Here is a 23263-nt window from a genome sequence, read left to right as displayed (position 1 = left end):
GTATCCGTCAGGCAAGGCTGTTTTACGATGTGGCCTTTGACAGTAGTAGGTCTCGACCGTTCTCGTCTGTTTTAGCTCGATTGTTTGCTCTTTCAGACAGTCTGTCTGACTCTCATGCTCAGCCAACCGCCATCCGGACGTCCAAAGTCATCTAGAATTTTGTTGGCGTTTCTATTTCTGGCTCATGAGTCACTGAAAACTGTAGCTGCATTTGGCCCGGCCACTGATTGGTGCCCTTGAAAGCGTCGTTTGTTTCAGCATCTGCGAGCGCCTAACAGCCAATCACAATAGCAAACTCCGAGAAGCACTTGGGAACGCCCTAAATCCATGTTTCTAGTGGGACCTCAGGCAGGCGAGACCAAAGTCGATGGGCTGCTTACTTAATGCATCCGCTCTGTCACGGCCCGGCTTTCTGCCGAAGGAGAGCTCGCGTCGTCGGTGCCCTCCACTTTATTTCCTCCAAAACCCAACGTCATTGACGCCTGCGAAATTCTTTCTCCCACACACAACATCCATCGTTAGGACTTGGAGCTCTCAACAGCCCCTTCACGTCCGTCATTGGATCGCAATTAGAGACTTGAGGGACGCTTTGGTGAAGCAGCAGACAGAGAATTTGCTTGTCAATTGCGGCGCGTACGCACCCACACCAAAAGGTAAGGCAAAACTCGTCGAACAAAAAAAAAAAAAAAAAAACATTTCCTCGAGCTTCGCGTGATGAGTCTATATTTATTGGAGCTGTCTAAATTTCCCTATGTTGACACACTCTTACCGTATACGCAAAAAACTGAAACTTGCGCTCAACTTTCTCTTCATTTATGAACAATTAAAATGTCTGAATTTTGGCTAATTCAAGACACAGATCAGAAGCTCTACGACGACCACGACTTTGACGACACCAACCGACACGACTGACCCTCCTTTTTTTTTTTTCCTTCTCTAACTTTTTACTGCCTTACTCGTTCTCTTTTGGGCCCCACGCGTTTCCTCTTTTCCTCTTCGCGCCTTACCTTATCCATTCGTGAAGCTCCATCCATACGCCCCACTATCATCGCTTTTCGCAACACCATCGTGAACCTCAACCGCATCAATGGACGTCGCAAACGGAGCTGCGCAGGCCGCGGCCGTGGCGCCCGCATCGGCCAACGGTAACGGCGAGGCCGGCGCGCCATCCGACTCGGGAGAATTCAAGCTCAAATTCTGCACCGTCTGCGCGAGTAACCAGAACAGGTGAGCTTGACCTACCTTGATCGCGACGAACCATCGCGCGTCCACTCGAGCCTGATAGAAGACACCATTGCTGACGCATCCCGCAACCCAGATCTATGGTGTCTCATCTCCGTCTCGCGAACGCCAACTACCCCGTAATCTCCTTCGGCACGGGCTCCCTCGTCCGCCTGCCGGGCCCGTCCATAACGCAGCCCAACGTCTACCACTTCAACAAGACGTCGTACGACTCCATCTTCAAGGAGCTCGAGTCCAAGGACCCCCGCCTCTACCGCCTCAACGGCGTCCTCAACATGGTCGACCGCAACCGCCACGTGAAGTGGGGCCCCGAGCGCTGGCAGGACTGGCAGGTCGGCATGCCGCGCCTGCAGCACACCGAGGACCGCGGCAGCGTGGGCACCGAGGGCGGCGTCGTCGACATCGTCATCACCTGCGAGGAGCGCTGCTGGGACGCCGTCATCGACGACCTCATGAACCGCGGCAGCCCGCTCAACCGCCCCGTGCACGTCATCAACGTCGACATCAAGGACAACCACGAGGAGGCGAGCGTCGGCGGTAAGGCGATCCTGGACCTCGCGAACCACCTGAACGAGGCGGCCAAGCGGGAGAGGGAGGCGGTCGGCGCGGAGGTGTTCGACAACGGCAGCGCGTCGGCGAGGGCAAGCTTCGACGAGAAGGTGCCGGAGATCCTCGCGGAGTGGCAGGACCGGTGGCCGCATTTGCCTGCGATCTGGACCTTGGCCTGGTTCTGATTGCGCTCCCCCTCTGTGTCGCTCTCGATTTCGGAGATTCAGAACGTACCGCGTCATGGTTATGGGCTCCGGGAAACACGGCGCAAAACGGAGCGGGCGTTCTCAGCTTGGGCGGGGATCAGCCCCCGACGGAAAGACATGGTCAGTTCGCTGTTTTGCTCCGGGACGGCTATCGCAGATCCCAACGGACCGGTCCCGAGAGAAAAAAAGTCCCGGCAAAGCACACACCATATCAGTATTATCATGAGACCCGACGGCATGAGGTCCCACGGGGCACACACATCGCGCATCACAATCTGGAAGGACGATGCGAAGCGGGCGGGGGTGATCATCCGGGGGAAGCATAAACCAGAGGAGGGATCCAGCTCGTTGGTCTAAACATACACAACAAAGGCTCCGGTCCCGCGTTGAATGGGAAGGAAGCAAGAGCGGTTTTTGTTCTCATCAGACGAAAGGATTCATGCGGGTTAAGAATGGGATACCCCACGCGGACGTGCTCCGGTAGACAAACAGTCGCTTGAGTAGAAGATGGAAAGCCGCGAGAGGATGCGGCCCTCGTCCAAAATTTCGAGACGAGAACTTTCGCGCGCGACTCATGGGCTAGGAGGAACCGCTCTCGCATCAAGAGAGTTCTCACACAACGAACGCAAACGTACATAAACTACGTACGATGGTTTAATTATAATATCACTCCATAAAGAAACATGAACGTCCCTACGCCTGCGCGGATGCAACCTTGCCTTACCGAGCCTCAGATTAAACTACGTTGCTCGTTCTCGTCGATAAACGTGTTTCCCAACGTCGCATGCCGCTGCCGTTGATTCCCGCGTGCACCCTTTTTAAGCTATCGCAGCCGCGTTTCGAGCTAGCCTCAGTCGAGGCAAGTTTCACGCACAAAAGTCGGCGGTCGGGCCTTTTCCCGGGGTTTCCTGAGAACCGCAAAAGAGCTCACGGTGCAATTTTCCACGGTAAATTTGTAGAGACTATACAGCCTTCGAAGTGAAATTAAGCTGGTCTTTTGGCTCACGTGGATGTGGCGGAGGAAGAGGAAGAACCGACAGCTCTGGGATCTTTTCCGTCTTTTGAGTTTGCATGCCTCTTGCCTGTGGTCTTGCTCGGACTTTGTTCATAAATCGATAGACCTGACGCTTGTGCTAGAGCCGCAGAGAAAACATGACGCGGAACGGGAGGTTTGATAGCGGCTAAGACGGCTTCGATGATGTGGAACATTGGTCACTGGTGGTGTTAGTATTCTGATCTTTGATAGTCATTTTACTTGCATGCACTTGCGGGAATATTGTTGCTAAGCCTCGCCGGTGAGCCAAACTCGTGTAAACCATTTGCTGGTCGTGTGGTTAGTCGCGATATGTCGGGCAATTGATCAAGACTGGCACGAGACCGAACGGCAGAAGCAAATTGCAGGCGGATGAACCGGCGTGTCCCTGTGAGTTTTGAAGTGGTGGGGATTTTCCATGATGGGCGCAGGCCCGCGTATGATCGTATCCGCGATCCCTCGTGTAGCTTCGAGGCCACCCTTCCTTCGCCAGCTTCCATCGAATGTTCGCTGGGCGTGGCCAAGCTTCATTCCCGTCTCAGGGCGGGCGCGTTGGACGACGGGGAGGGGTTCATGCGGTTTGGATGTACCTTGCCATGTCACATGTCGCCTGGGAGCCTCACCTCGTGGCCGGGTCTCCTCTGCCCAGGGCATTCGGTTCGGGATCGAGGGTAATTGGCCCGGTAGAAGAGACCCAGTGACACCCGAATCAGGGGTTTGCTTGAAAATCCGAAGACAGTTGGCCAGCGCCTTTTCTGAGCACACGAAAAAGAAAGCACTGACGGCAGAATGATCGCGGCGGCGATGTCGAGTCCCCAAGGCGAGCTCGGCGGAGGCCTTCCAGACGGCTTGTCAGATTTGGGGATCTGGATTTTGAGGAATGGATCCCCCTCGGTGGCCCAGGAGGGCTAGAAGAGTCGAGACTCTGGTGAGAGAGGCCGTGGACGACGGATGCAGCAAGAGCAGGGCGAGCCAGATGAGGTGCAATTTTAGGTGCAATAAAACGGTGCATGGGGCATTGGCGGTTGACGAGGGTTGCGCATCGGTTGTCTGGACAGAGCCGGCCGTTGGTATCTTGCTAACGACCGTGGCTGACGGACGGCACGGCTGTATAGGAGACTTCTTCTGGGAAGGATATTTACAACCAGAGATTGTCGATAAGATTTTGGTGTATTTCTCCGTCTTCCTTGCCATGGGTTCTCGCGGCCTCTGGGCCAGTGTCATATCTGTCTGCAGTGCTCTCCTCGGCGACGGGTATCTAGTCCAGAGTCAGTGGAATCAGCAGAGCCAAGAGTACGGCTGTCAGGGCCGTCCGCTCGCATAAGGCGGGCAAGGCAAGACGGACGACAAGCAGTAATGACAGTGACAGGCTGTCAAGACTGGAACTTGAAGGCTGCAGACGCAAAGCAAAGCAAAGGCAGTGCCAACGTCTCGGTGCGACCTGGACTGGATTGCCAGAGTTCCGGCCCCCTTGCGCAGGGACGCTTTGAGAATCGCATCTCCACCATGCTTAAAAAGCATCCTTGTTCGATGCAACTGAACAGCAGGTTAAGGTCAGGCACGTCCGGATGTGCCCATGGCCAGTGCCCCCTTATCCTTGCCCTTGTCTTCCGAATCTCCATCTCCCACAGACACCGCCACCGTCGAGTGACAGGCTGGGCCCCGGCCCCGGGCAGCGTGTGAAGGCCGCGGTGGACGGGTTGGCAAAAATCCACAATCGAATTTTGTTGCTAGCGCGCGCCAGCAAGATGGACCAATGGGTTGTGGAAAGGCCGCGCCATCACGGCCAAGGGTGGTTATTGCATCAGGGGTGGGAGTCTGGCAGCGGCCGGCGCGACATGGCCTGGGGATCGGGAGGATGGATAGGAAGATTTGAAAGAGAGGAAGGGGAATAGTGCAGTCAGTCGTCGGGGGACCCCTTGGAGGTGCGGATGGGAAAGGGGAGATGGACGGATGGATGCTATGCACGGCGGCATGAATCTGTGATGCACTGATGCGTGTACCGTACCTCAGCCCAGCGGGTGTGGTGCGTGTGTGTGTGTGGGCGGACAGACGGATGGATGAACGATGGGAACTGCCTTGGGTGCTGGTGAAGAAAAGACATGACGAACGTGCGGGTGAAGGAGGAGGTGGTCGATGTGAGACACGGATGAGGTGACTTGGGCTACTTCTCAGCTGAGAGACTGCAGCGAATGAATCAACGAAGGAACTTGACTGGCAGGCGTCAAGAGTCAGAACGCAGGTACCGTGTATCCGTAGTTCTGTAAGGTCAGAGGCAGGAACAAACTCTGGCGCTAATTCCTTGCCGCTGTGCATCGTTCCTGACTGGATGCATTGTAACTCCCATCCATCGTAGTAATTAGGTACTGCGTGGTAGTGTAGACGAACCCGCGAATCATTCGCGATTTCCGATTGCCCGCGCAGAGTTGCAGAGAACCCCACTCCCAATTCAATACCGCCAACTTTGGAAAGCAGGCAGTGGCGGGAGATGAGAATCCGGAATGGCATCCTTCCCGCGCGAATTCCTTCTTTTCAGCGTGCCAGGGGCCATGGTCTTGTCTCTCCACGTCGCGTCGTGTGTCTTATGTTGTCTCTGGGAACCTATACCAAGTATGTCCAAGTCCAAAGTCGCGATAGGCTTCTCTGTCCCGGTCCCCACTCGCCTTAGCTTGTTTTGCCCGATCTCTGCCTTTGCGAGAGCCGGGCGCCATGTAACGGCAGATGCCATTCTCGCCTTGTTCACACGTCAAGGCCACCCTCAGACTTTGGGCTGATGGTGAAGCTCAAGCCTGCTTCAACTTCGTCGGTAGAAGCCCAAGGGGTGAACAAGAAACAGCCTCGTCTCGCACCGTCTGACTCCGGGTCTCGAAATGCATATGTCCGATCCGAGTCTTCGTCGTCGTCGTCAACCAGCGAAGGTCAACATGTCGGGCAGCGCGTCGTCGTAGCATCAAAAAGTGGAAGAGCGTGGCAGTGACAGAGGCAATCGCTATGATCAAGGCCCTTAATAACATGGGCATTTGGTCAGGTCCCTCCCTAAATCATCCCCGGAGCGCTCCCAAAGCAGACGATCAGCGTGGAATCGAAGTGGGGCGCTGCTGCCAATGGTAATTTGCAAGTACCGTTCGCAACATTCTCTAGCAGTCGCCGCCTGTCCCGGTTGTCTAACGGTACAAGCCACTACAACGGCCAGTGTCTCCAGTGTCATTTCCCCTCCTCCACCCCCTTCCACACTTGCACCGCACCTTCCCCTTCCCCCCCTTCCACTATTGTGCCCCCCTTCCCCCCTTCCCCTTGTCTTGCCCTCGCACCCCCGGCCATCCATCGCTCCAGCACCAGTGATCCGCTACGCCGCGCAGCCGTCCACTGGCAGTCCAGAGCAGTCCACCACCATCACTTCATTCATCGTCACCTCCTCCGTCACTGTCCAGGTCCAGAGCCAGTGCGCAGCGTGCCTGACTTACAGCGCACAAACCACACCACCAAGCGACGGGAGGCCCTCTTGCGCAGCACTCTTAGCGGCCCAGATCTCCCACAACCCACTGGACTCGCTCATCCTAACGAGTCCTAACCCCCCTTTTTGGACCCCCAGCAGCCGCCATCTCGCTGCCGCCATTGGTCGTGGCATCCCGGCCAGCCACCTTGACGTTTCATGCCTCACAACCTCGTCGCGGATTCTGCTGTTGTCTTCCTACTGCCTACATACTTTGCTGCTCCGTCGTCTCTTCTTTGCAGCTTGGCTCTTTGGGGCTTTTGCAAGGTTGCTTTGGACTCTGTTTGTTTTTTCTACGGCCCGTACTACGTCGTCGTCTGCTTGCTTCCAACAACCTACTGGATACCAGCACGTCAATTGCATACTGTGTGCAGCACTAGCCTGTTCTACTGCAGCATCTCGTCCCACGCTTCTTCTTCTTCTTCTGCGGCATTTGCTTTTTCTCTGCATCCCCCCAAAAATATTCCCTTTCGACACCGACACGCCCTTCTCCCGCCCTGTCATGCCGTGTCGCAACCGCTGGTGTCTCTGAAAGAACCCTTTCCGTCTTCCGTTCTCGATTCCGCCGACGCCTCTTATCCACCCCTTCTATCTGTACGACGAAGAAGCAGAGACATCGACATAATCGACACATTCCACCGCCACATCGACGACTTAGACACAACCCTGATCCGACGCGGCAAGAAAAAAAGGAAAAAGGTTCTGCGACATAGGTACTATTTAGGTTGGCAGCTGGCTTTTGGGTTTGGCAACTGGTTTTGGGTACGAGCCTGTGCCTGATTGGATTTGGATTCCGCCGGGTAATAGTGCTGCAAGAGGAAGAAGAAAGGTCTCTGTGCGACCCCCGATCGACTTCAAAGAGTCCCCGACCTTCTACCTCGACACTCCCTTTGTTCCCTGCGCCGCCTTTTTTTCGACTGCTGCTTCTCGCTCCCCACGCGAACCGAGTCTTATACAAAACACAGCGAGGTCTACCATGAATGGCCGCAATGCGCCTCTCTCACCTGTCTCTCTAGGTGGCGGAAGTGAATGGTCTGTTGGCAAGTACCAATCCATCAACGAAGATCCGTACGCAAACAACCGTGGCAACATCGTCTCTCCCCCGAATTCCGGAGGCTCAAACGGCGCCATGAACGGCGGTTTTCCTCCCGGCCCGCGAAGCGCTGGCGGGCCCTCACCGCCGCCCTCTGTCGGCCGCTCCAGCAGCGGAACAAACATGTACGCCAGAAGTGAGAGCGGAAGGAGTATCCGCGAAGAACAAGCCGAGGGCATCCTTGGCGAACACTATGTTGCCCTGAAGAACTTTTTGAATGGCGGCCAAGGAGGCCGTCCTACGCCCCCTAACAAGGCACGCGACAAGCTGCTGCGACTGTCATCTGTCCAGTTTCTCGAACTCAGTACCGATGTTTTCGATGAGCTGATCCGAAGACAATCTCTCGGCCGAAGGCCCTCGGGCCCTGGGTCTCAACCCCCTCCCCCTTACCTGATGCCCGAATCCAACTTCCACCCGAAACGTAACCAGGCGAGACAAAAGCTGTCTTCCCTCGGCCCTCCCCGATTTCGCGATCTCGCGACCGACGTCTACTGCGAACTAGAGAGGAGGTTTCCCCGCTTTGCTGCTGGAGATATGCCCAGAGTGGGTAGCCCCGTATCGGTCCGTTCGCAAGCGACCGTGAATGGTGGTTACCCGCCGAGAAGCCAAAGTAGGAGTCAGAGTCGGACGAGACGGCCCTCCGATGCCAGCTCAATGCGAGGAGGACCGCCCCGGGGCGATCCTTATGGTGTGCCTCCATCGCCGGGCTTGCCTCCGGGAGGCGAGTATAACCGGCCGATGCAGAAGCAGTTTCAGAGCAACACGATTGTGCCGAACAAGAGTACAATGGTGGAAGAAGATGACGATGCGAGCCCGAACGAGGACGGCGACGAGGCTTTTGGTCTGGAGCGCACGGCAACAAACCGCACGAGTAAGAGGAGCCAGGCCACGGAGCAAAGTGCGGTAGCATCAGAGGTGATCTTTACCCAACTTAACCTCGTATCGAGTGGAGACATTAACAGCCCTACAGGCCGACAAGAAGCTTTTAGACGAATATCAATCTCAGGTCCGAGAGCTTCGGGAAAAGCTCGACGCAATGGAAGACGTCATGAAGAAGAAGGACGATGAAATGAACAGCATCCTTGACGGCGAAAGATCACGATCGACGGCTGTCAATATGGAAAAGAAGGAGTTTGCCGATCTCCGACTCAGCCTTGAGAACAAGCTCGCTGAGGCTCAGGACGTGAACGACAACTTAAGACAAGAGTTGGACCGCATGAGAGACGAGCATGCCAACGAATCAAGACAGCTCAGAGAGCAGGTCGACGACCTGCGGCAATCCAACATGACCGCCGCTGCGAACGTCAGCTCCGGAAACGCCGACCGGGAACTGCAGCGGGAAAACGAGCAGCTGCGCAGGTCCTTGCAAGAGCAGCAACAGGTTACGGAGGAGGCTCGTCGCGAGGCTCGTGAGTTTTTGCGCGAGATGAAGATGCTATCGCAACAAAGTGGATCTTCCTGGCAAAAGCAAGAAGAGTTGGAGAAGACTATCGACCAGCTCGAAGGCGAAGTTCGCGAGTGGCGGAACCGATACGCTCGCACCAAGACGCAACTTCGCGACATGCGCGCTGCTTCACTCGGGTTGAATGTTGAGCAGGATGCGGCCAAATACGTGCGCGAGAAGGGATTCCTGCAGCAGAACGGAGCAGTCAAGGACGTTCACGTTACCAAGTTCCAGATTGCCATTGACGAGCTTCTGCAGAGAGCTCGATCAGACGACCCCGACAAGGTCGTTGACTCTATGAAGCAGGTCGTTGTCAGCGTTCGCCGGATTACTAAGGACATCGACGAAGCAGCGCAAACCAACGAGGACCTCATGCAGCAGCGATCGAAGCTCAAGGGCAAGATTTCCTCCTCTGCCAACAACCTTATTACCTCGTCCAAGAACTTTGCTGCTTCGGGTGGCATTTCGCCCGTATCATTGCTCGACGCCGCCGCTTCTCACCTAGTTGCCGCCATCGTCGACCTCCTCCGAGCTGTCAAGATTCGCAATACTCCCGATGGTGAGCTCGAGGACGACGATGATGGCACTATTACGCCTGTGGACTCCACTGGATTCTTCTCCCCGAGGACTGCCTCCAGACAAGAATCAATGATCCAGGATTCAGTTCCTGCGCCTCTGCCATTGGGACAGGCACCCCCACCCTTCCAGGGTCTTGGTGGCAGAGCCAGCATGGACTCCTCAGCCTACAGCCCCATCAACTCCCCCCGTCAATCCGCCGACACCTACAACCGAGGACCTAACGGCATGAACGGTATGAATGGAATGAATGGTATGGGCTACAAGAACGGCCCCACCAACGGGTACGGCATGCGCCAAGATAACCAGGCAGAGGAGCTCAAGGTCTACCTCGACGATCAGACCGCTATCCTGGTTCAGAACATCCAGAACCTCGTCGGCTCCATCCGAAGCGATGCCTCTATCAACCAAATTACGTCCGAGATCAACGGCATCACCGAAGTCGTCGGAAAGGTTATTTCTGAGACGGAGGCTTCTGGCAACGGCGCCATGATCGCTCGCCTGGCCGCCTGCCGCGAGAGACTTCTTGAGGCCAGCGAACGGGGCCTGGACATCGACCGCGGTCAGGACGTTGGTGCGACCGGACGCAACGATCGCGAGTGGCGCATGTGGACGCAGACCCTGCCTCCCATCGCCTTCGAGATCGCCAGGGAGACCAAGGAGCTGGTCCAGCGCGTTGACCAACTGGTTATGAACGGAGGCGACGACTTCTCTTAAGTTATCGGCCTATCTCTGGAAAACCAACGCTCCGACTTTTAATGATGGTAGGCAACAATGTTGACCTTCCGACAACCTATCACGATACGCATAATCTTCAAACGAAACCCCCCTTCCGCTTTTTTTTTCGCGAGAGAAAGCTTTGATACCCCTGCTGTCCTCAGGGCGGCTTTGCTTGCATTTTGGGTTTGCAGTTTTGGGATGTTGAGGAAACAAAAGGGGTCGCTTTTTCGCTTCTTCCGTATCCCTTTTTCTTTATATATATTTGACATCCTCTCGGCGCATGAGAGGAGGTTTTGGCTCCGAAGCTTGGGTTATAGACGGCTCCTTGCGGTTTGGTTACTACTGCCTTGAGGCGTTTAATCTGCTCAGGGGGTTAAGTTCAGTGTACGCTTTGCATGAGAGAAGGACCTGAAGACGACGCTTTTTTTGTGTCAAGTCATGCGAATGAACGAAGACAGACGGAACAATCCTGGGCTTTCCTGCTCCCCTGGCCATGTATTTTCAGGGCGAGCGGGGGTGGACGGGACGGGATCACTTGTTGGCGGTGTTGAGCTGGTTAAAGACAGTGCTTGGGGGGTATAGTTAATGTTAAGATTGCCCACGAGGCATGGATTGAATGCATCATTTTGTCCGCTCCATGATACTGTGAAGACGCCACTTCGGCCATGAGTGATGTGCCTTGCGCAATATCGTTAGTTTGACTTCCAAGCAGCGGGCTTCGTCGGCCTCCTATCACAAGCGGAGACCTCCCAACATCAAGGCATCGGAGGACCGCGCCGGCTCCCACGCGTGTGACCGCGGGAACCGTTATTTGACGGCGCGCTCCTCCCGCATGATCAGATGAAAAGGAGACTTAAAGCGTTCCCGTAGCAGCCGCCCTAATTGGTGCGGAGACGTTGGCCAAGATGAGGGGGGGATTTCTTCCATCTTTCGAAGAAAGCTTAAACGTCAAAGAATCCATGTGGGAGGAGGAGGTTGGGGGAAGAGGCGAGAGGGGGAGGCGCAAAGGCGGTAGCGATGGGCTTGAGTCTGTTTGTCTTGCTCATTTCCTCACATGTCTGGACCTAGAATGCCGCGAGGCGGGCAGCTGATACGCCGCCGGCCGCCCGCTGCATGGGATCGTCCACTGAAGACGGTAGGTTACGGAATGCTGCACCTTGATTAAATCGTGTGCCTGTCTGACGGCTTTCCGATCTTCCAAGACAATGTCTTTCTTTCTCTAATAGGGGAGTCCTCGGGAAGCGGTGCGTTGAGGGAAGTTGTCGTTCTCGAGGTCGGATGTCGGTAGGTAAGCGCCGATCCGGAAGGAGGGAAAGCCGGCTGTGAGCTGGGACCGGGTTCATCCCTTGGAAGTGGGGACCGACGAAGTTCCCATTTCTGCGTTCTCCAACTACTCTCCATGTTGGTCGTCCTACAGGAAGGTGCTGGGCCTTGAACCTGCAATCCTCCTCGAACCAAAGGTCCTGTTCAAATGGACAGGGATGTTTTACACGGGGGGCAACGTAGTTGGACCCATCCGAACAGGAGCTGGACGAGCCAAAACAAGTAGCTCGTTCAGGACCAACGAACCAACCCCCGCTGCTATTCGATTATTGCTTTGTTTCCATGTGCTTGCAGCTTACGGGCGCCGTCGGTCTTCCTACTTACCCCTCACTGCCAATTAGACGACGTCCCCCCTTTGTGGCCGGCGGCTGGCATCTTATGCTAGAGAAAGCAACGCGCGTTGGTAGGGCTGACGCCTGTCAAACACCATCCTCCCCCTCCTTCCCGCCAAGATCAGACCAGTCGAACCAGACGTTCAACACACAAAGTCGGGCGCCTCGTAGCGGACGTCGAATCTGAAAGCCAACGCAGCGGTCAGCTTATGCTTCGATGCCTATTTTGGGGTAGGGGTCTTTTGCCAATCTCCAAAAACCTTCCCGGCCCGCATGCTGACGACCAACCGCCGTCCCCGGTCCTGGGTTCGGTCAGCCCGTTTACGCATATCTTCCTTTGCTGGAACCAATTGACGGCGTCGTGGCTTACGGCGGATGGTGAGACCATTGAAACGGGCTGCTTTTCTTACGGGCGAAGGATTCCTGTTTGGAGACCCGGACCCAGCCATCTGGGGCCGCTTCGGTAGGTCTGCTTGCTTTTTTCCTTGAGTATTGTCTCGAGCTTGGGGCGGATGCAAGTGAGACGAAGGAGATGATAGACGTGGGGTACGGTGCAGGCAGATATATTCGAGGCTGTTCCCTCGTTCCCCATTTCCGGGTTGGGGAAACACACGATCTGACATCTCTTTTGTGTGTTTGTGACGGTGTGACCTGTATCCCTGTCTACCCATTGGGTTTCTTTTATCACATTTCGAAGTTGTGTCACTGTTCTCTTTGCTCTGTGTTGTGGCACATCTGCTCAAATTGGTGTTGCTGAGATTTCTAGGTCCTTTGACGACGTGCTCGAGAGGTTTGAAGGTGTATGGCTTGCTGGGGACCGTCGCCCACTGCTTCATATTATCAGCAGCTCGAGAAGAACGGATTGAAGGGCAAGATGTCGAAAACAGCGACGGAAGTATTTGCAATGCCAGCTGAGGAGCCGAACGGCGCCGCCGCGCCGGCAGCAGCAGCTGGAGACTCCCCGTTGCTGAACCTCCCCTACGAGATCCGGCTCCAGATATACGGCTGGGTCCACGCAATGCACCCCATCCAGCACGCGCAGCTGGCCCCGTGGTACCCGACTCCAACATACAGTTCGTACTTCCTAAAGCTTGTCAGGCCGGACGCAGCTGAGGATCCTGGAGTAAAGCGACCTACCGCCGCCGCCGATGGCGCGAACAACGTCGATGACGATCCCCGGAAGAAGGAAGCCCGAAAGGCCGCCACCGCCGACGAAGAGGACAAGGCGATGCTGTCCCCTCACCGTCCGCTCTGCGGCCTACCGTCCGCGCTCCTCCGCACCTGCCGCCAGATCTACGAGGAAACGCGCACGCTTCCGTTCCGCAGCAACGAGTTTGTGTTCGTCAACTGGTTCTCCTCGGGTCTCTGGGCGGCGCGGGCCTTCACTCGGGGCCTGCAAAGGTGGCAGCGGGACGAGATGCGGTACACGCGGCTCGAGATGCTGGGGCGGGACTTCACGGGCCCGGCGCTCAAGGAGTGGGTGGAGCTATGCGGGTGCTGGGCGGGCGGGCTCCGGGGCCTGCGGCTCAAGATTCTGATCGGAGGTGGGATATTCGAGCCCACCGCTTCGTTTGCCTCGCTGAACAACAATGCAGAGGCGCAAGCCATGGACATTTCCAAGTTTCCGGAGCCGAGGCCCGAGTGGATCGAGGAGGGCCTGAGGAGGATGGGAAAGCTGAGGGAGCTGGAGGTCGAGCTTTGCGTGCTTGACTGGGACGACGGGCAGAAGATTGCGTGGTGCGAGTCTTTGGAGACGATTCTGAATGAGGGGCGGGAGGGCAGCGAGGTGCGTGTGAGGTGTGTCGAGAGACTGATGGAGCATCGTGGGCCGAGGAGGGAGATTGTCGGCGAGGGGGAGAAGCAGGATGGGTATGGGTATTGATGCCTGGATGACTGTGGTCAGAGACGGTCAATGATAGGGGTGGCGGTGCGCGAACTTGAAGGCATTCAGGAGTTGGGAGTCATTGGGAGCTGGGAAAGGATACCAGAAGGGAGTTTGTTCTATCAAAGACTTGTTTTCTCCTCTCACTCATCTCATGGTCGCTTATGTGAGCATGGTGAATCGAAAGCAGCAGTCACTGTTCGCCAGGAAGGAGGCAGACTTGCCTGCCCGGTCTTGCCATCTCAAGTCGGCCACCCGTCGACCGGCTTTGTTTTTTTTTCTCTGCCCTCGAACTTTTTCACAACCGCCTCGTCTTCTCCCACACACAACAACAAAATTTCCTCTCCTCAACCTGAGCAGCCCTAATCCTGCTCAACCTTCCACTCAACCTACCCTTCCTCCTTAGCATACTTTGCGCGAGGTATTCTTACTCCTCCTTACTTCTCTTCTCCCGTCAACTCACACGCGTTCCCCTAGCATCACAAATCTCTACCCTCCTCAACCCATCTCACGCGAGAAATTCTCTCAGCGTCCCTTCCCAAGACAAAAACAAGGAGACACTCAGATCTCTCCATCAACTGGTAGAGCACGCCTCGCAACCTCTTTGTGAAAAATCACTGACCTGAACAGATTCCTTCTCACAAGGAATTTTTGACAAGGAATTATCTCTCCAGTTACACTAAGAACAAGGAAAATCTACCTCGCTCACGAAAAGTACGATCCCCTGCCCACTTCACAATGATCACTCTTACTGACAAGCTCTAGGTCAAGATGGTTGGTCACGTTACGAGAGGTCTCACCTTCGCTCAGCGCTGCTACGAGTGCCTCGAGATGGACTACACCTATGCCTGGCCCCTTCCAGTCCGGCTTTTCGCTGTCTTCTTTATTACAGCCTTGTTCGCCAGCATGCACCCCGATGTCAACGCCTTCACCAAGCGTGTTGTCTGGATGGGCGTCCACCCCTTTGCCCTTCTCGTTGGCTACATCACCGCCGCCATTGTCCGCGGTCTCCTCTTCATCTTCATTGATGGCCCTGAGATGCTTATCAACCTCATCACTCGTCACCGTAACCGTGACCTCGACGTCCTTGACAACCTTGACGTTGAGAACAACACCAAGCTCAATGCCATCATGGGCCGCCTCCACGCCACTGCCCCCGAGGAGTGGACCCCTGGTGGCCGCGTCTTCGACAAGAAGTATAAGCCCTTCTTGCCCGCTGAGAAGATGAACTTTGCGGGTCCCCGCCAGAAGAACGCCATGACCCGCAAGCGCAACCTCTCTGTCTGAGCTTGCCCTTGCCTACTCTCATCAAACGACAAGCGCTGGAGTTGACGGGTGGCACTGAGTACTTGGAGGAACTGGATCTGTCCAGGAACCGGATCTTCTAGGGGAAGGCAGCTTCTACAACATCTCTTCGGCTTTTTCGGACGCGCGGAATGATGGAGGGTGATACGAAGCTCATGAGATTACGAGACCATGACTGACGATTTCTTTTTCTCTTGTCTTTGGAGGGAACGGATCTTTTGGGGGGATGGACTTTGGTTCCTGCCTGAGGAGTATACACAGGCGTGGCATCCCATGCACTCTTGGGTGTGCACATTAGGACTTGGGTTCGGCAACGGTTTGGAGTTGGGCCTATGGAAAGCGGGCTGGACGGACACGCATAGAAGCATTCAGGTGAAAAATGGACAGACAGGTCCCTAACAATCGGTAGACAGATGGAAATGAGACGCTCTTGCTATGTAATTCTTTCCTTTCGCTTGTTTTTGTGATGTTGTCCACCTCGACGAGGCTTTTCGCAAAGCTGAAGGTGAAGGCAAGCGAGACCAGGCATGTACGTGGCTGCCATCGCCATCCCAGACGTGCCGACATCAACCTCGATATGTTTAACAAGATCAACATGATTTTTCACACGGTCGAAAAATAACCCTAGGTGTTTGTGTTCTCTAAAATTGAAGCATGCTTCCACAGTGATTGAGCCTGGTTTCCTTTTGCTGTTGGCGCTTGTCGAGATAGCAAGGGGACGCGTAGGGAAGGAGCTATTCGCCATCTTCGTCCCTTCCTAATTCACCCACATACCTCACAAAGAATAGCGAGACAGAAGAGGTCGAAAAGCTTGACCATTGTCACGCGAGGGTCCCCAACCATTTAGAAGCTGCGAGTGAACAAGTTGTAGCCCATGCTATCTCTTTCTGAAGACAGAGGCAGTGACACGGGCATTCCGTTGACCCGGTCAAAAATGGCTTGAGAACCAACTTTATAGAAGATCGGGGCCTGGTCGACCGTCACTTCAATTTCTCGACCCTGATCTTTTCCTCCATGTCAGGCACCTGGTTTCATTGGGATCGAAGGGTCGCTCACTGGTAGCTCGTTAGGGCTGGGGAAAGTCCTTCGCTACACGCTGAAGACGGACGGCGGCAGATTTCATTCCGCAGCATGAGGTCTGAATGAACGCCCAAAGATGTAGTCGTATAGGTTAGTACAAAAGGGGATGGACCGCGTCATCCAGGCATCGGCATAAACAATCATGTGCGTTCTGCCCGCCGTCGGGGTTGTCGGGCGAAGCTTGCTGTTCCCTCCGTTCACTGTGGCGTGGTCCAGGCAGGTGATGATGCATTGAAGTACGACCGTTCAGGTTGTAGGTACGGTTGAATAACCCACCATTCATGGTAAATGGAGATGAAGCCCGACAGAGAAGAAACGGGAGCTACGTTCACCTACATGATCTCTTTAACCAACTGCTGCAAAAGACAGGCGGCCAGCAGCAGCATCGAAGAGGTCGCCATGGCGACTGAAAAAGATACTAGAGTCGATCGGATACATTTGTTTGCTTTATCGTAGTCCATTGAACTGTGATAAATATATAGATGAGAAACTAGCATCATGGCCAGAAGACTCGGGAGCCCCTCTCAAGATACGACATGAACCGTCCGGATGTTCCATGAGTTTACAAGTAGACTTTCCCCAGCGAGAAGGCACTCATTCACGAACCTGGCTCCTCACTCTCCCGAGGGAATATATAATCCTGCGTCTTTCCCACCCACAAAAATCCTCTCAGCGATTGCTCTGCCCATTTTGTGATGCCCACTTCCCCCAGGAAAGATGTAACATGGCCGCTGGAAGCTCGACGTCCATCTGAAGGCCCGGGGATGTGAAAAAAGCTACCCCTATCTTCAATCAACGTATTTCATGCATTGATTTTCACGAGTATGTACAAGAAACTTGAGAAAAACAGAAAACAGATAAGTCACAACACAGTCCACGGCGGTTGCTATTTATTTGTGTTCGGGAACTCTGCCATTGTACGCCTCACATAAGCGTGACAAGCCGACTGTTCCGTCTCTTGATTTCGTAAAGAAAATAGGAACTCCTCGAAATTATGATGCTACGGTCTGCCGAAAGAGACTCACGTCGTAGCTCCTGTGCTTCTGGGCCAAGGTTGGTATATAAGAAGCCTTTGCCCACGGGAAGTCTCTTGGCGGCACAACCAGACAATGGTAGGAATGTTGACTCTAATCTTTTTCTTTTTCTCAAGAGATAATCATGCGCTCTAACCCCGTCAAAGCACTAGATCTCCCCAGGTATGTTCTGGATGCACCGCCAATCAAAGAAAAAAAGAAAAAGAAAAAAAAAACCCGCTCTTCAGAGCCCTCGGGATAATACACGCCATGAATACGACGCAGACGGAAGTGACGGCTCACATTGCGGAGGCCTTACATTGAAACATTCAGCAGCATCGCCTCGAACCTTAGGACCTTGATGTCGAATCTAAGTATTTAGACATAGAGAACCCGTCGGAGACTATTGGGATTCTGTTGAGCAAGACTGTGCAGGTACAAGGGGTATTTAAGTGGATATTCTGGTTCAAAAGCTTTTATTTCACTCAGAGTATGACCACCCAAGAATGGCATGATTGAAGCCACGAAATTCTCATCAGCTGTCAAATCATGACGAAGCCGTTATCCGATGCATAAATGTTCTGATGACATTGTCGTTTGTCCCTCTCTTTCCCGATCCTCCGAATGCCATCGTGTCTGGAACTTACGATTCGGCAACTTGCTGTGTTTTTCTCAGCGTTCAGCCACCACTATTGGTCATTTTCATCTCCTTGGATAGAAAAAAATGAATAGTTTCCTAGGAGAACAGGGTTCTTGGTAGCAAGTCTGTGCATATTTCATGTCAAGCATTCGGTGGTCTCTCGGTCTGTGTTGCTTGTCACTTCTCTTATGTACTCATTGACCATCCACCAATGCCCATGGATTTTCGAGCAGACCTAGTCTCGTGTTCTTCGCCAGCAACTGCTCTTTTCGATGGAAATCCATGTCAAATGAAGTTGCAAGCAGGATAGCGGGGTGAAGTTGTGACTAATCCATGCAGTGAAGCTATCGACAGCTTGAGCCCACCCACTTGCTCAAAACCCCCCACAACGTCCCATCCATCCGCCTCAACTCTGCACTAAACCGCAACGAATCCTCTTTGTCCGTTTGCCAACCTCGACAGCTCAAAAGGACCCCTGGCGCAAGCCATGTGACTTCGCGCCAGTCTCGCTCCCAAGCGGTGTGGTCCTCCACCCGCCAAAACCGGCCCCCGTCTCACCCTCTAGCCTGCCCCGCACCGCGCCGGTCGTGACTCACGGGCTATGTAACCACTAACCAGGGGGGCCGCAGACACGCAGTAGCGCATCCCGAACGCGAGATATCACTGTTTTTCTTTCGATCCTTGAGTGAGAAATTAAAAGTTGATATGCCAGGGGCCAAGGTTGTCGTCGGCACTGGCGCGTCACTTGGGAAAAACGGTCGATCGAGTGTGTGTCATGTGGTTTGGGGGAAGGAGTCATTGGCTTAAAAAGGGCGGGATGATCCCGCGCCCGCAGTAACGTCCTCCCCTTTGTCTTGCTGACTTCTCAACTTTCATCGTCCTGAGGAAATCGGGAACTTTGTTTGACACCTGAGGAAACTTCGCAAAATCCTTCATCTCACAATCCTTCCAACACTACTTATCCTTCCCCAATTGGAGGAGAGAAATCACGTCAATTGCGGCGCGGTCCGGGGTAACGAAGCTCGGAGCTTATCTCGATAACACACCACACACACCCACTCTCACTCATCAACCCCGCGAAGTCACACGCGCGGAGCCAACGACGAGACCCCACGAAGCTTCCTTTATTCTGACGTCATATTTTAACGGTTCTCTTCCGACCCAGTGGAACAAGATGGACGCGCGATGCCAATGCGGCGCGGTCACGTTTAAGACGCCGCTGCCTCAGCCGCTGCGGCTGTACATCTGCCATTGCGATGAGTGCAAGCGCCAGACGGGCTCCGCTTTCGGGACGTCGGCGATCTTCCCCAGGTTCCAGCTCCCTGCCATGGATCTACTGGGCGTCTACGCGTGAGTTTTCAAAACCCGTGGGTGGTGGCGGCTGCATGTGTGAGAAGTGAACAGATGAGGGTGTAGGGGGGCGGACTAGGGGTGAGGTGAGAGAATGAAAGATGATCAAGCTGGCTGCGAAGAAAGCAGGATGACATGCTGACTTTAGAGACAGGAGGCCGACTGCATCAGGCGTGACACTTCACTGGTGAGTCTGATAGCAAGCCGCCATGCCCGTTCTCATGTAATAACGTGACTCATCAGCTACTTTTGCCGCAACTGTGGGACGAGGTTGATTCACAGCACACCGGTATGTCCCTTCGGCCTTGCTGCTGACAAAAGAACCAGCAACTCATGTAACCAGCAACTCATGTTAGACATAGGATAAGAACGTCGTGTCGGTCAAGGGCGGCTGCATCGACGGCCTCGACTGGAAGACGGCGGTGCACATCTGGACCAAGAACGCCATGGTGCCCATCCCGGAGGGCGCCGAGACGCACTCCGAAGAGGCGAACTACACCGACTATGGAGACTCGCAAGAGACGCTTGATCAGCCGACCGACCTGCGCGGAAGCGGGGGCTGTACTGGACCAGTCCTGAGGGCGGCTTGTGATATCAGCCCGAAGAGTTCACTGCAATGAGATGCTCCTGTGACAAGGCTGTAGAACGCAAGCGAGAGTTGTTCGAAAGTGATAGGACGGTGTTGTCTGTGAAAGATCTCTGATTTTGATTGTGTTGGTGAGGTTGGGGAAAAGTATTAATGGTATCTGATATCTCATCTCATATCCCTACAGAAAGTCATCCCAGCCATTACGCATGATACATGAAATGTCATTCCGCTCACTCCTTTTCTAAAAATCGATGCTCTCACGAGTGCTGCCCGACTAAGCTCTCTTCTCCGCTTGGTCTACTATTGGGCTTGGACACGTCCTCACGACGATGCTCGCCTTGCTCCGCTCTCGTCGCCGAGTCGGAGTGCTTCGCCGGGTCGAAAACGTACATAGGGAACTCGAGAAAGATGGTCCTCTTTAGAATCGTGGGCATGCGAACGTACAGCTGCGGCGGGAAGGGGATCAGAATGCTGGTGCGGTCGAGATAGCGCTTGTAGCCCTCCCAGTTCTGACCCTTCTCGTAACGCTTCTTGGCGCCGGGGCGTTCCTGCAGAGTCAGGCCCGAGACGAACATGAGCAGCAGCGTGAGGAAGAAGGGGCCGAGGATAGTGGCGTAGAGAGCCTTGAAGGCTTGGCCGCCTACGTAACCGTCCGCCGCAGAAGATACGGCGATCATGTAAATGCCTTTGTGCGATGTTAGCCGTGAGTTTCTTGGGGGACAAGAAGCGAAAACGCCAGGTGAGATGGCCCGATGGGGTCTGTATCACTTGGCACCGCAGCGAGAGACACGGGCCGGACTTACCGAACTGGATAATGATCTCGCCAAAGTAGTTCGGATGCCGCGACACGCTGAAGAAGCCCTTGTCGCAGATGGCCTCGCGCTCCGGGTGGTCCCTCCGGAAGGCGTACTTTTGCGCGTCGCTCACGGCCTCCATGGTGAAGCCGACGACGAAGAAGATGATGCCGACGACGTCCCTGCCTGTGCCGAAGGAGTGCTGCGGGTACTGCGTCACGTTGGGCGAGTTGAGCACGGTCACGGGCAGCGAGACGGTCCAGACCCAGATCATCTGGAAGATCCAGAAGCCGAGGAAGGGGAAGAACTTGTCGCGCTTGTCGTCGAAGCGGTCGTCCTTGCCCGTCTTGATGATGCGGAAGAGGAGGAAGCCCGAGAGGCGCGCGGCCCAGAGCATGATGAAGATGGAGGCGACGACCTGGCGCGCATGGTGGTGGCCGCTGAGCGCGAGGGTGATGATTGCGAGTAGGACGAAGTTTGTGCCGCCAGCAAAGTCTGAGAGATGGTGTCAGCTCAGAGGATCTGTGAGAGGGGTTGTGAGAGTTGGAGGGCATGATTTCTTACCGGTGAGCTTGTCAAACTTGAAGCTGAAGGCTATTGAGAAGAAGAGCAGTTGATATGCTATTGTGATGAGAGCCGTGATAGCTAGGTAATAATCGTCTAGAACGTGAACGACCGCCATCGTGAGTGGTTTGCCGTTCTCTCAATTTCGCGTGCTGATTGCTGTGTTCAAGTCACAATTCAGAACCTGAGACGCTTTGGTAGGGTGTTGAAACACTTGGGACGATGGTTGTTAGTAAACCGCAATGGATTAAGTATTAGTGAGAGAGAGGGTCAAAGAACAGGATTCAATTCCAATCCTGCTGACGCTTTCATCATTGACTTCCGGAAGTTCTGGGTGAGAATGGTTGACTGAATCCTTCTGCAGTCGCGATAACCCATCGCATAGCCTCAATCCAGTGAGAGACGACGATGAAAGAGAGAGCGTTGTGTCGTCATTGACTTGCTAGATCCACCGCGTTTGTCTCAGTTCTTCCAGGCCCGTGTACCGATGCCACACATTTTGTATGATGCGGGTACATGGCCGCATTCCAGCGATCGGAGTTTGACGAGCACCGAGGGCCGCGGCCACCAGCCACAGAGCCATCAGCCACGAAAGGACAGGGAATATTTCTCGAAGCAGGTGGATCGACGCCACATCCCATCTGCCCAGACCTGGCTCCACTGAATTGAGTGAAACGAACGAGACTGGCAGCCCCGTCTCCCGATCATGACATCCCTATCCTTGGGCTTAATCGCAACGACTTATTGAAGCGCGGAAAGGGGTGGTGGTCTCACGCTGTCTTGGATTCCCTTTCCTCAATGCAAGGCGGTGCACCTTCGGGGCTTCGGAGACCTGCGATCAGAGACATGCCGCCCTCACCATGTCTTCCTCACCTTGCCCTTCTTCAGCAGCAACACATTGTCATCTATCTGAGGGGTCGATTCCAGACAGGCTCCGTGGGGGACTGCGGGCTTACCTCACCCACGATATTAGGAAGGGCCATCTTCCACCCAGTGCAGCAATGCTATTGCTGCTCGCGACATGCTATCGCTGAGAGCTGCATGGCATCACCCAACCAGACCAAGACCGCCCGCCTGCCTCCAGGCTCTCCCTCTGGCCCGTGGCTTGCCGCATCGCCATGCGAGGCATACCTCACGACTGGACGAGATTTTCCAAATTGCATCAAACACGCACCGATGGCCCGCGACTTGTCTGACCCGTTTTGCCCAAGTGCTCCAGCCACTTGAGGCGAGTCCCCTACGAAGCGAGCGCTTCTCACGCTCTCAGCACCTTGGGACGATGGAGTCGTCTCAATGCCCTTCCTCTTCCGTTGTCCGTTCTCTCACAACGCCGCAACCTGCGAGGGGGGAGGGGGCTACGCAATCGCAACGTGCTGGCGACACCTCCTGTCTCGACGGATGGGCTCATTGGCTGGGCTAGGAAGGGACGAAGTTTTGCCTTTTTTCTCTTCTGCTGGTCTGCTTGCGTGCTGCGAATGCTAAAGCAGCAGAAAAGATGGGATGAGACCTAATACATCAGAGTGTCCAGTCCAGTGTCCGAGAGTCCGCATGGTTTCGCGACGCGAGCAGGAGTTGGGAGCAAAGGGCAGGCAATTAATCACAGCACTGCAAAAAAGAGTGCGTGCGGCGGCCGCTTCTCTAGTCTGGGAAAGAGACTGGAGGCTCCATCTGAATTGCTACGTGACGATAGATCCTCACGTGGATGCTGTCGCACATACCCCTCGTTTGTTCCCGCAGTAAAAGTCTACGCGACGACGATTGCTACACTGCGACTCTGACGGACGATGGCTGTGATATAGGCATCCATCCTACGATATGGGCGAGCGACAAGCGTGTGTTTGGGGGCCACGGGGGTGGTGACTGACAGCGGTGCAGGGCGATCTCCCATGCCCACCGCCCACGATTCACATCGCTAACAATAGCTGTCCGGCTGTGGTACGATCATCTGGGGAAACGAGGTGAGAGTTTTGTTTCCCGTCATTTTCCCATTTTCTGAGTTTTCTTTTTTTATACATGCCGTATCCGTTCCTACCCT

At 54.7% G+C, this 23263-nt stretch overlaps 5 protein-coding genes across 5 annotated transcripts; 4 read left to right on the top strand and 1 right to left on the bottom strand.

Moving 5' to 3' along the window:
* Positions 1 to 1087: 1087 nt before the first annotated feature.
* On the top strand, positions 1088 to 1976 carry SSU72 (RNA polymerase II subunit A C-terminal domain phosphatase SSU72; the record flags this gene model as incomplete). The annotated part of the gene is made up of 2 exons (XM_037324823.1): positions 1088 to 1227; positions 1319 to 1976. 2 exons carry the CDS (start codon positions 1088 to 1090, stop codon positions 1974 to 1976), a joined length of 798 nt encoding a protein of 265 aa, XP_037176235.1.
* Positions 1977 to 7499: 5523 nt separating this feature from the next.
* CGCA056_v009575 (Uncharacterized protein) lies at positions 7500 to 10353 on the top strand (the record flags this gene model as incomplete). The annotated part of the gene is made up of 2 exons (XM_037324822.1): positions 7500 to 8531; positions 8587 to 10353. 2 exons carry the CDS (start codon positions 7500 to 7502, stop codon positions 10351 to 10353), a joined length of 2799 nt encoding a protein of 932 aa, XP_037177193.1.
* A 2532-nt stretch (positions 10354 to 12885) lies between these two features.
* CGCA056_v009574 (uncharacterized protein) lies at positions 12886 to 15180 on the top strand (the record flags this gene model as incomplete). Its single annotated transcript, XM_037324821.1, has 3 exons — positions 12886 to 13797; positions 14524 to 14607; positions 14659 to 15180. 3 exons carry the CDS (start codon positions 12886 to 12888, stop codon positions 15178 to 15180), a joined length of 1518 nt encoding a protein of 505 aa, XP_037176234.1.
* A 3925-nt stretch (positions 15181 to 19105) lies between these two features.
* Positions 19106 to 19901, top strand: CGCA056_v009573 (uncharacterized protein; the record flags this gene model as incomplete). The annotated part of the gene is made up of 4 exons (XM_037324820.1): positions 19106 to 19281; positions 19436 to 19468; positions 19525 to 19570; positions 19644 to 19901. The coding sequence occupies 4 exons, from the start codon at positions 19106 to 19108 to the stop codon at positions 19899 to 19901; spliced, it is 513 nt and encodes a 170-aa protein (XP_037176093.1).
* A 226-nt stretch (positions 19902 to 20127) lies between these two features.
* On the bottom strand, positions 20128 to 21346 carry CGCA056_v009572 (uncharacterized protein; the record flags this gene model as incomplete). The annotated part of the gene is made up of 3 exons (XM_037324819.1): positions 20128 to 20555; positions 20674 to 21159; positions 21229 to 21346. 3 exons carry the CDS (start codon positions 21344 to 21346, stop codon positions 20128 to 20130), a joined length of 1032 nt encoding a protein of 343 aa, XP_037176238.1.
* Between the last annotated feature and the right edge of the window lie 1917 nt (positions 21347 to 23263).

Source organism: Colletotrichum aenigma (assembly GCF_013390185.1).
Source record: "Colletotrichum aenigma strain Cg56 chromosome Unknown KSG_Cg56_contig06, whole genome shotgun sequence".
In the NCBI taxonomy this organism is placed as follows: Eukaryota; Fungi; Ascomycota; class Sordariomycetes; order Glomerellales; family Glomerellaceae; genus Colletotrichum; species Colletotrichum aenigma.
This window is presented reverse-complemented; position numbering and strand designations above follow the sequence as displayed.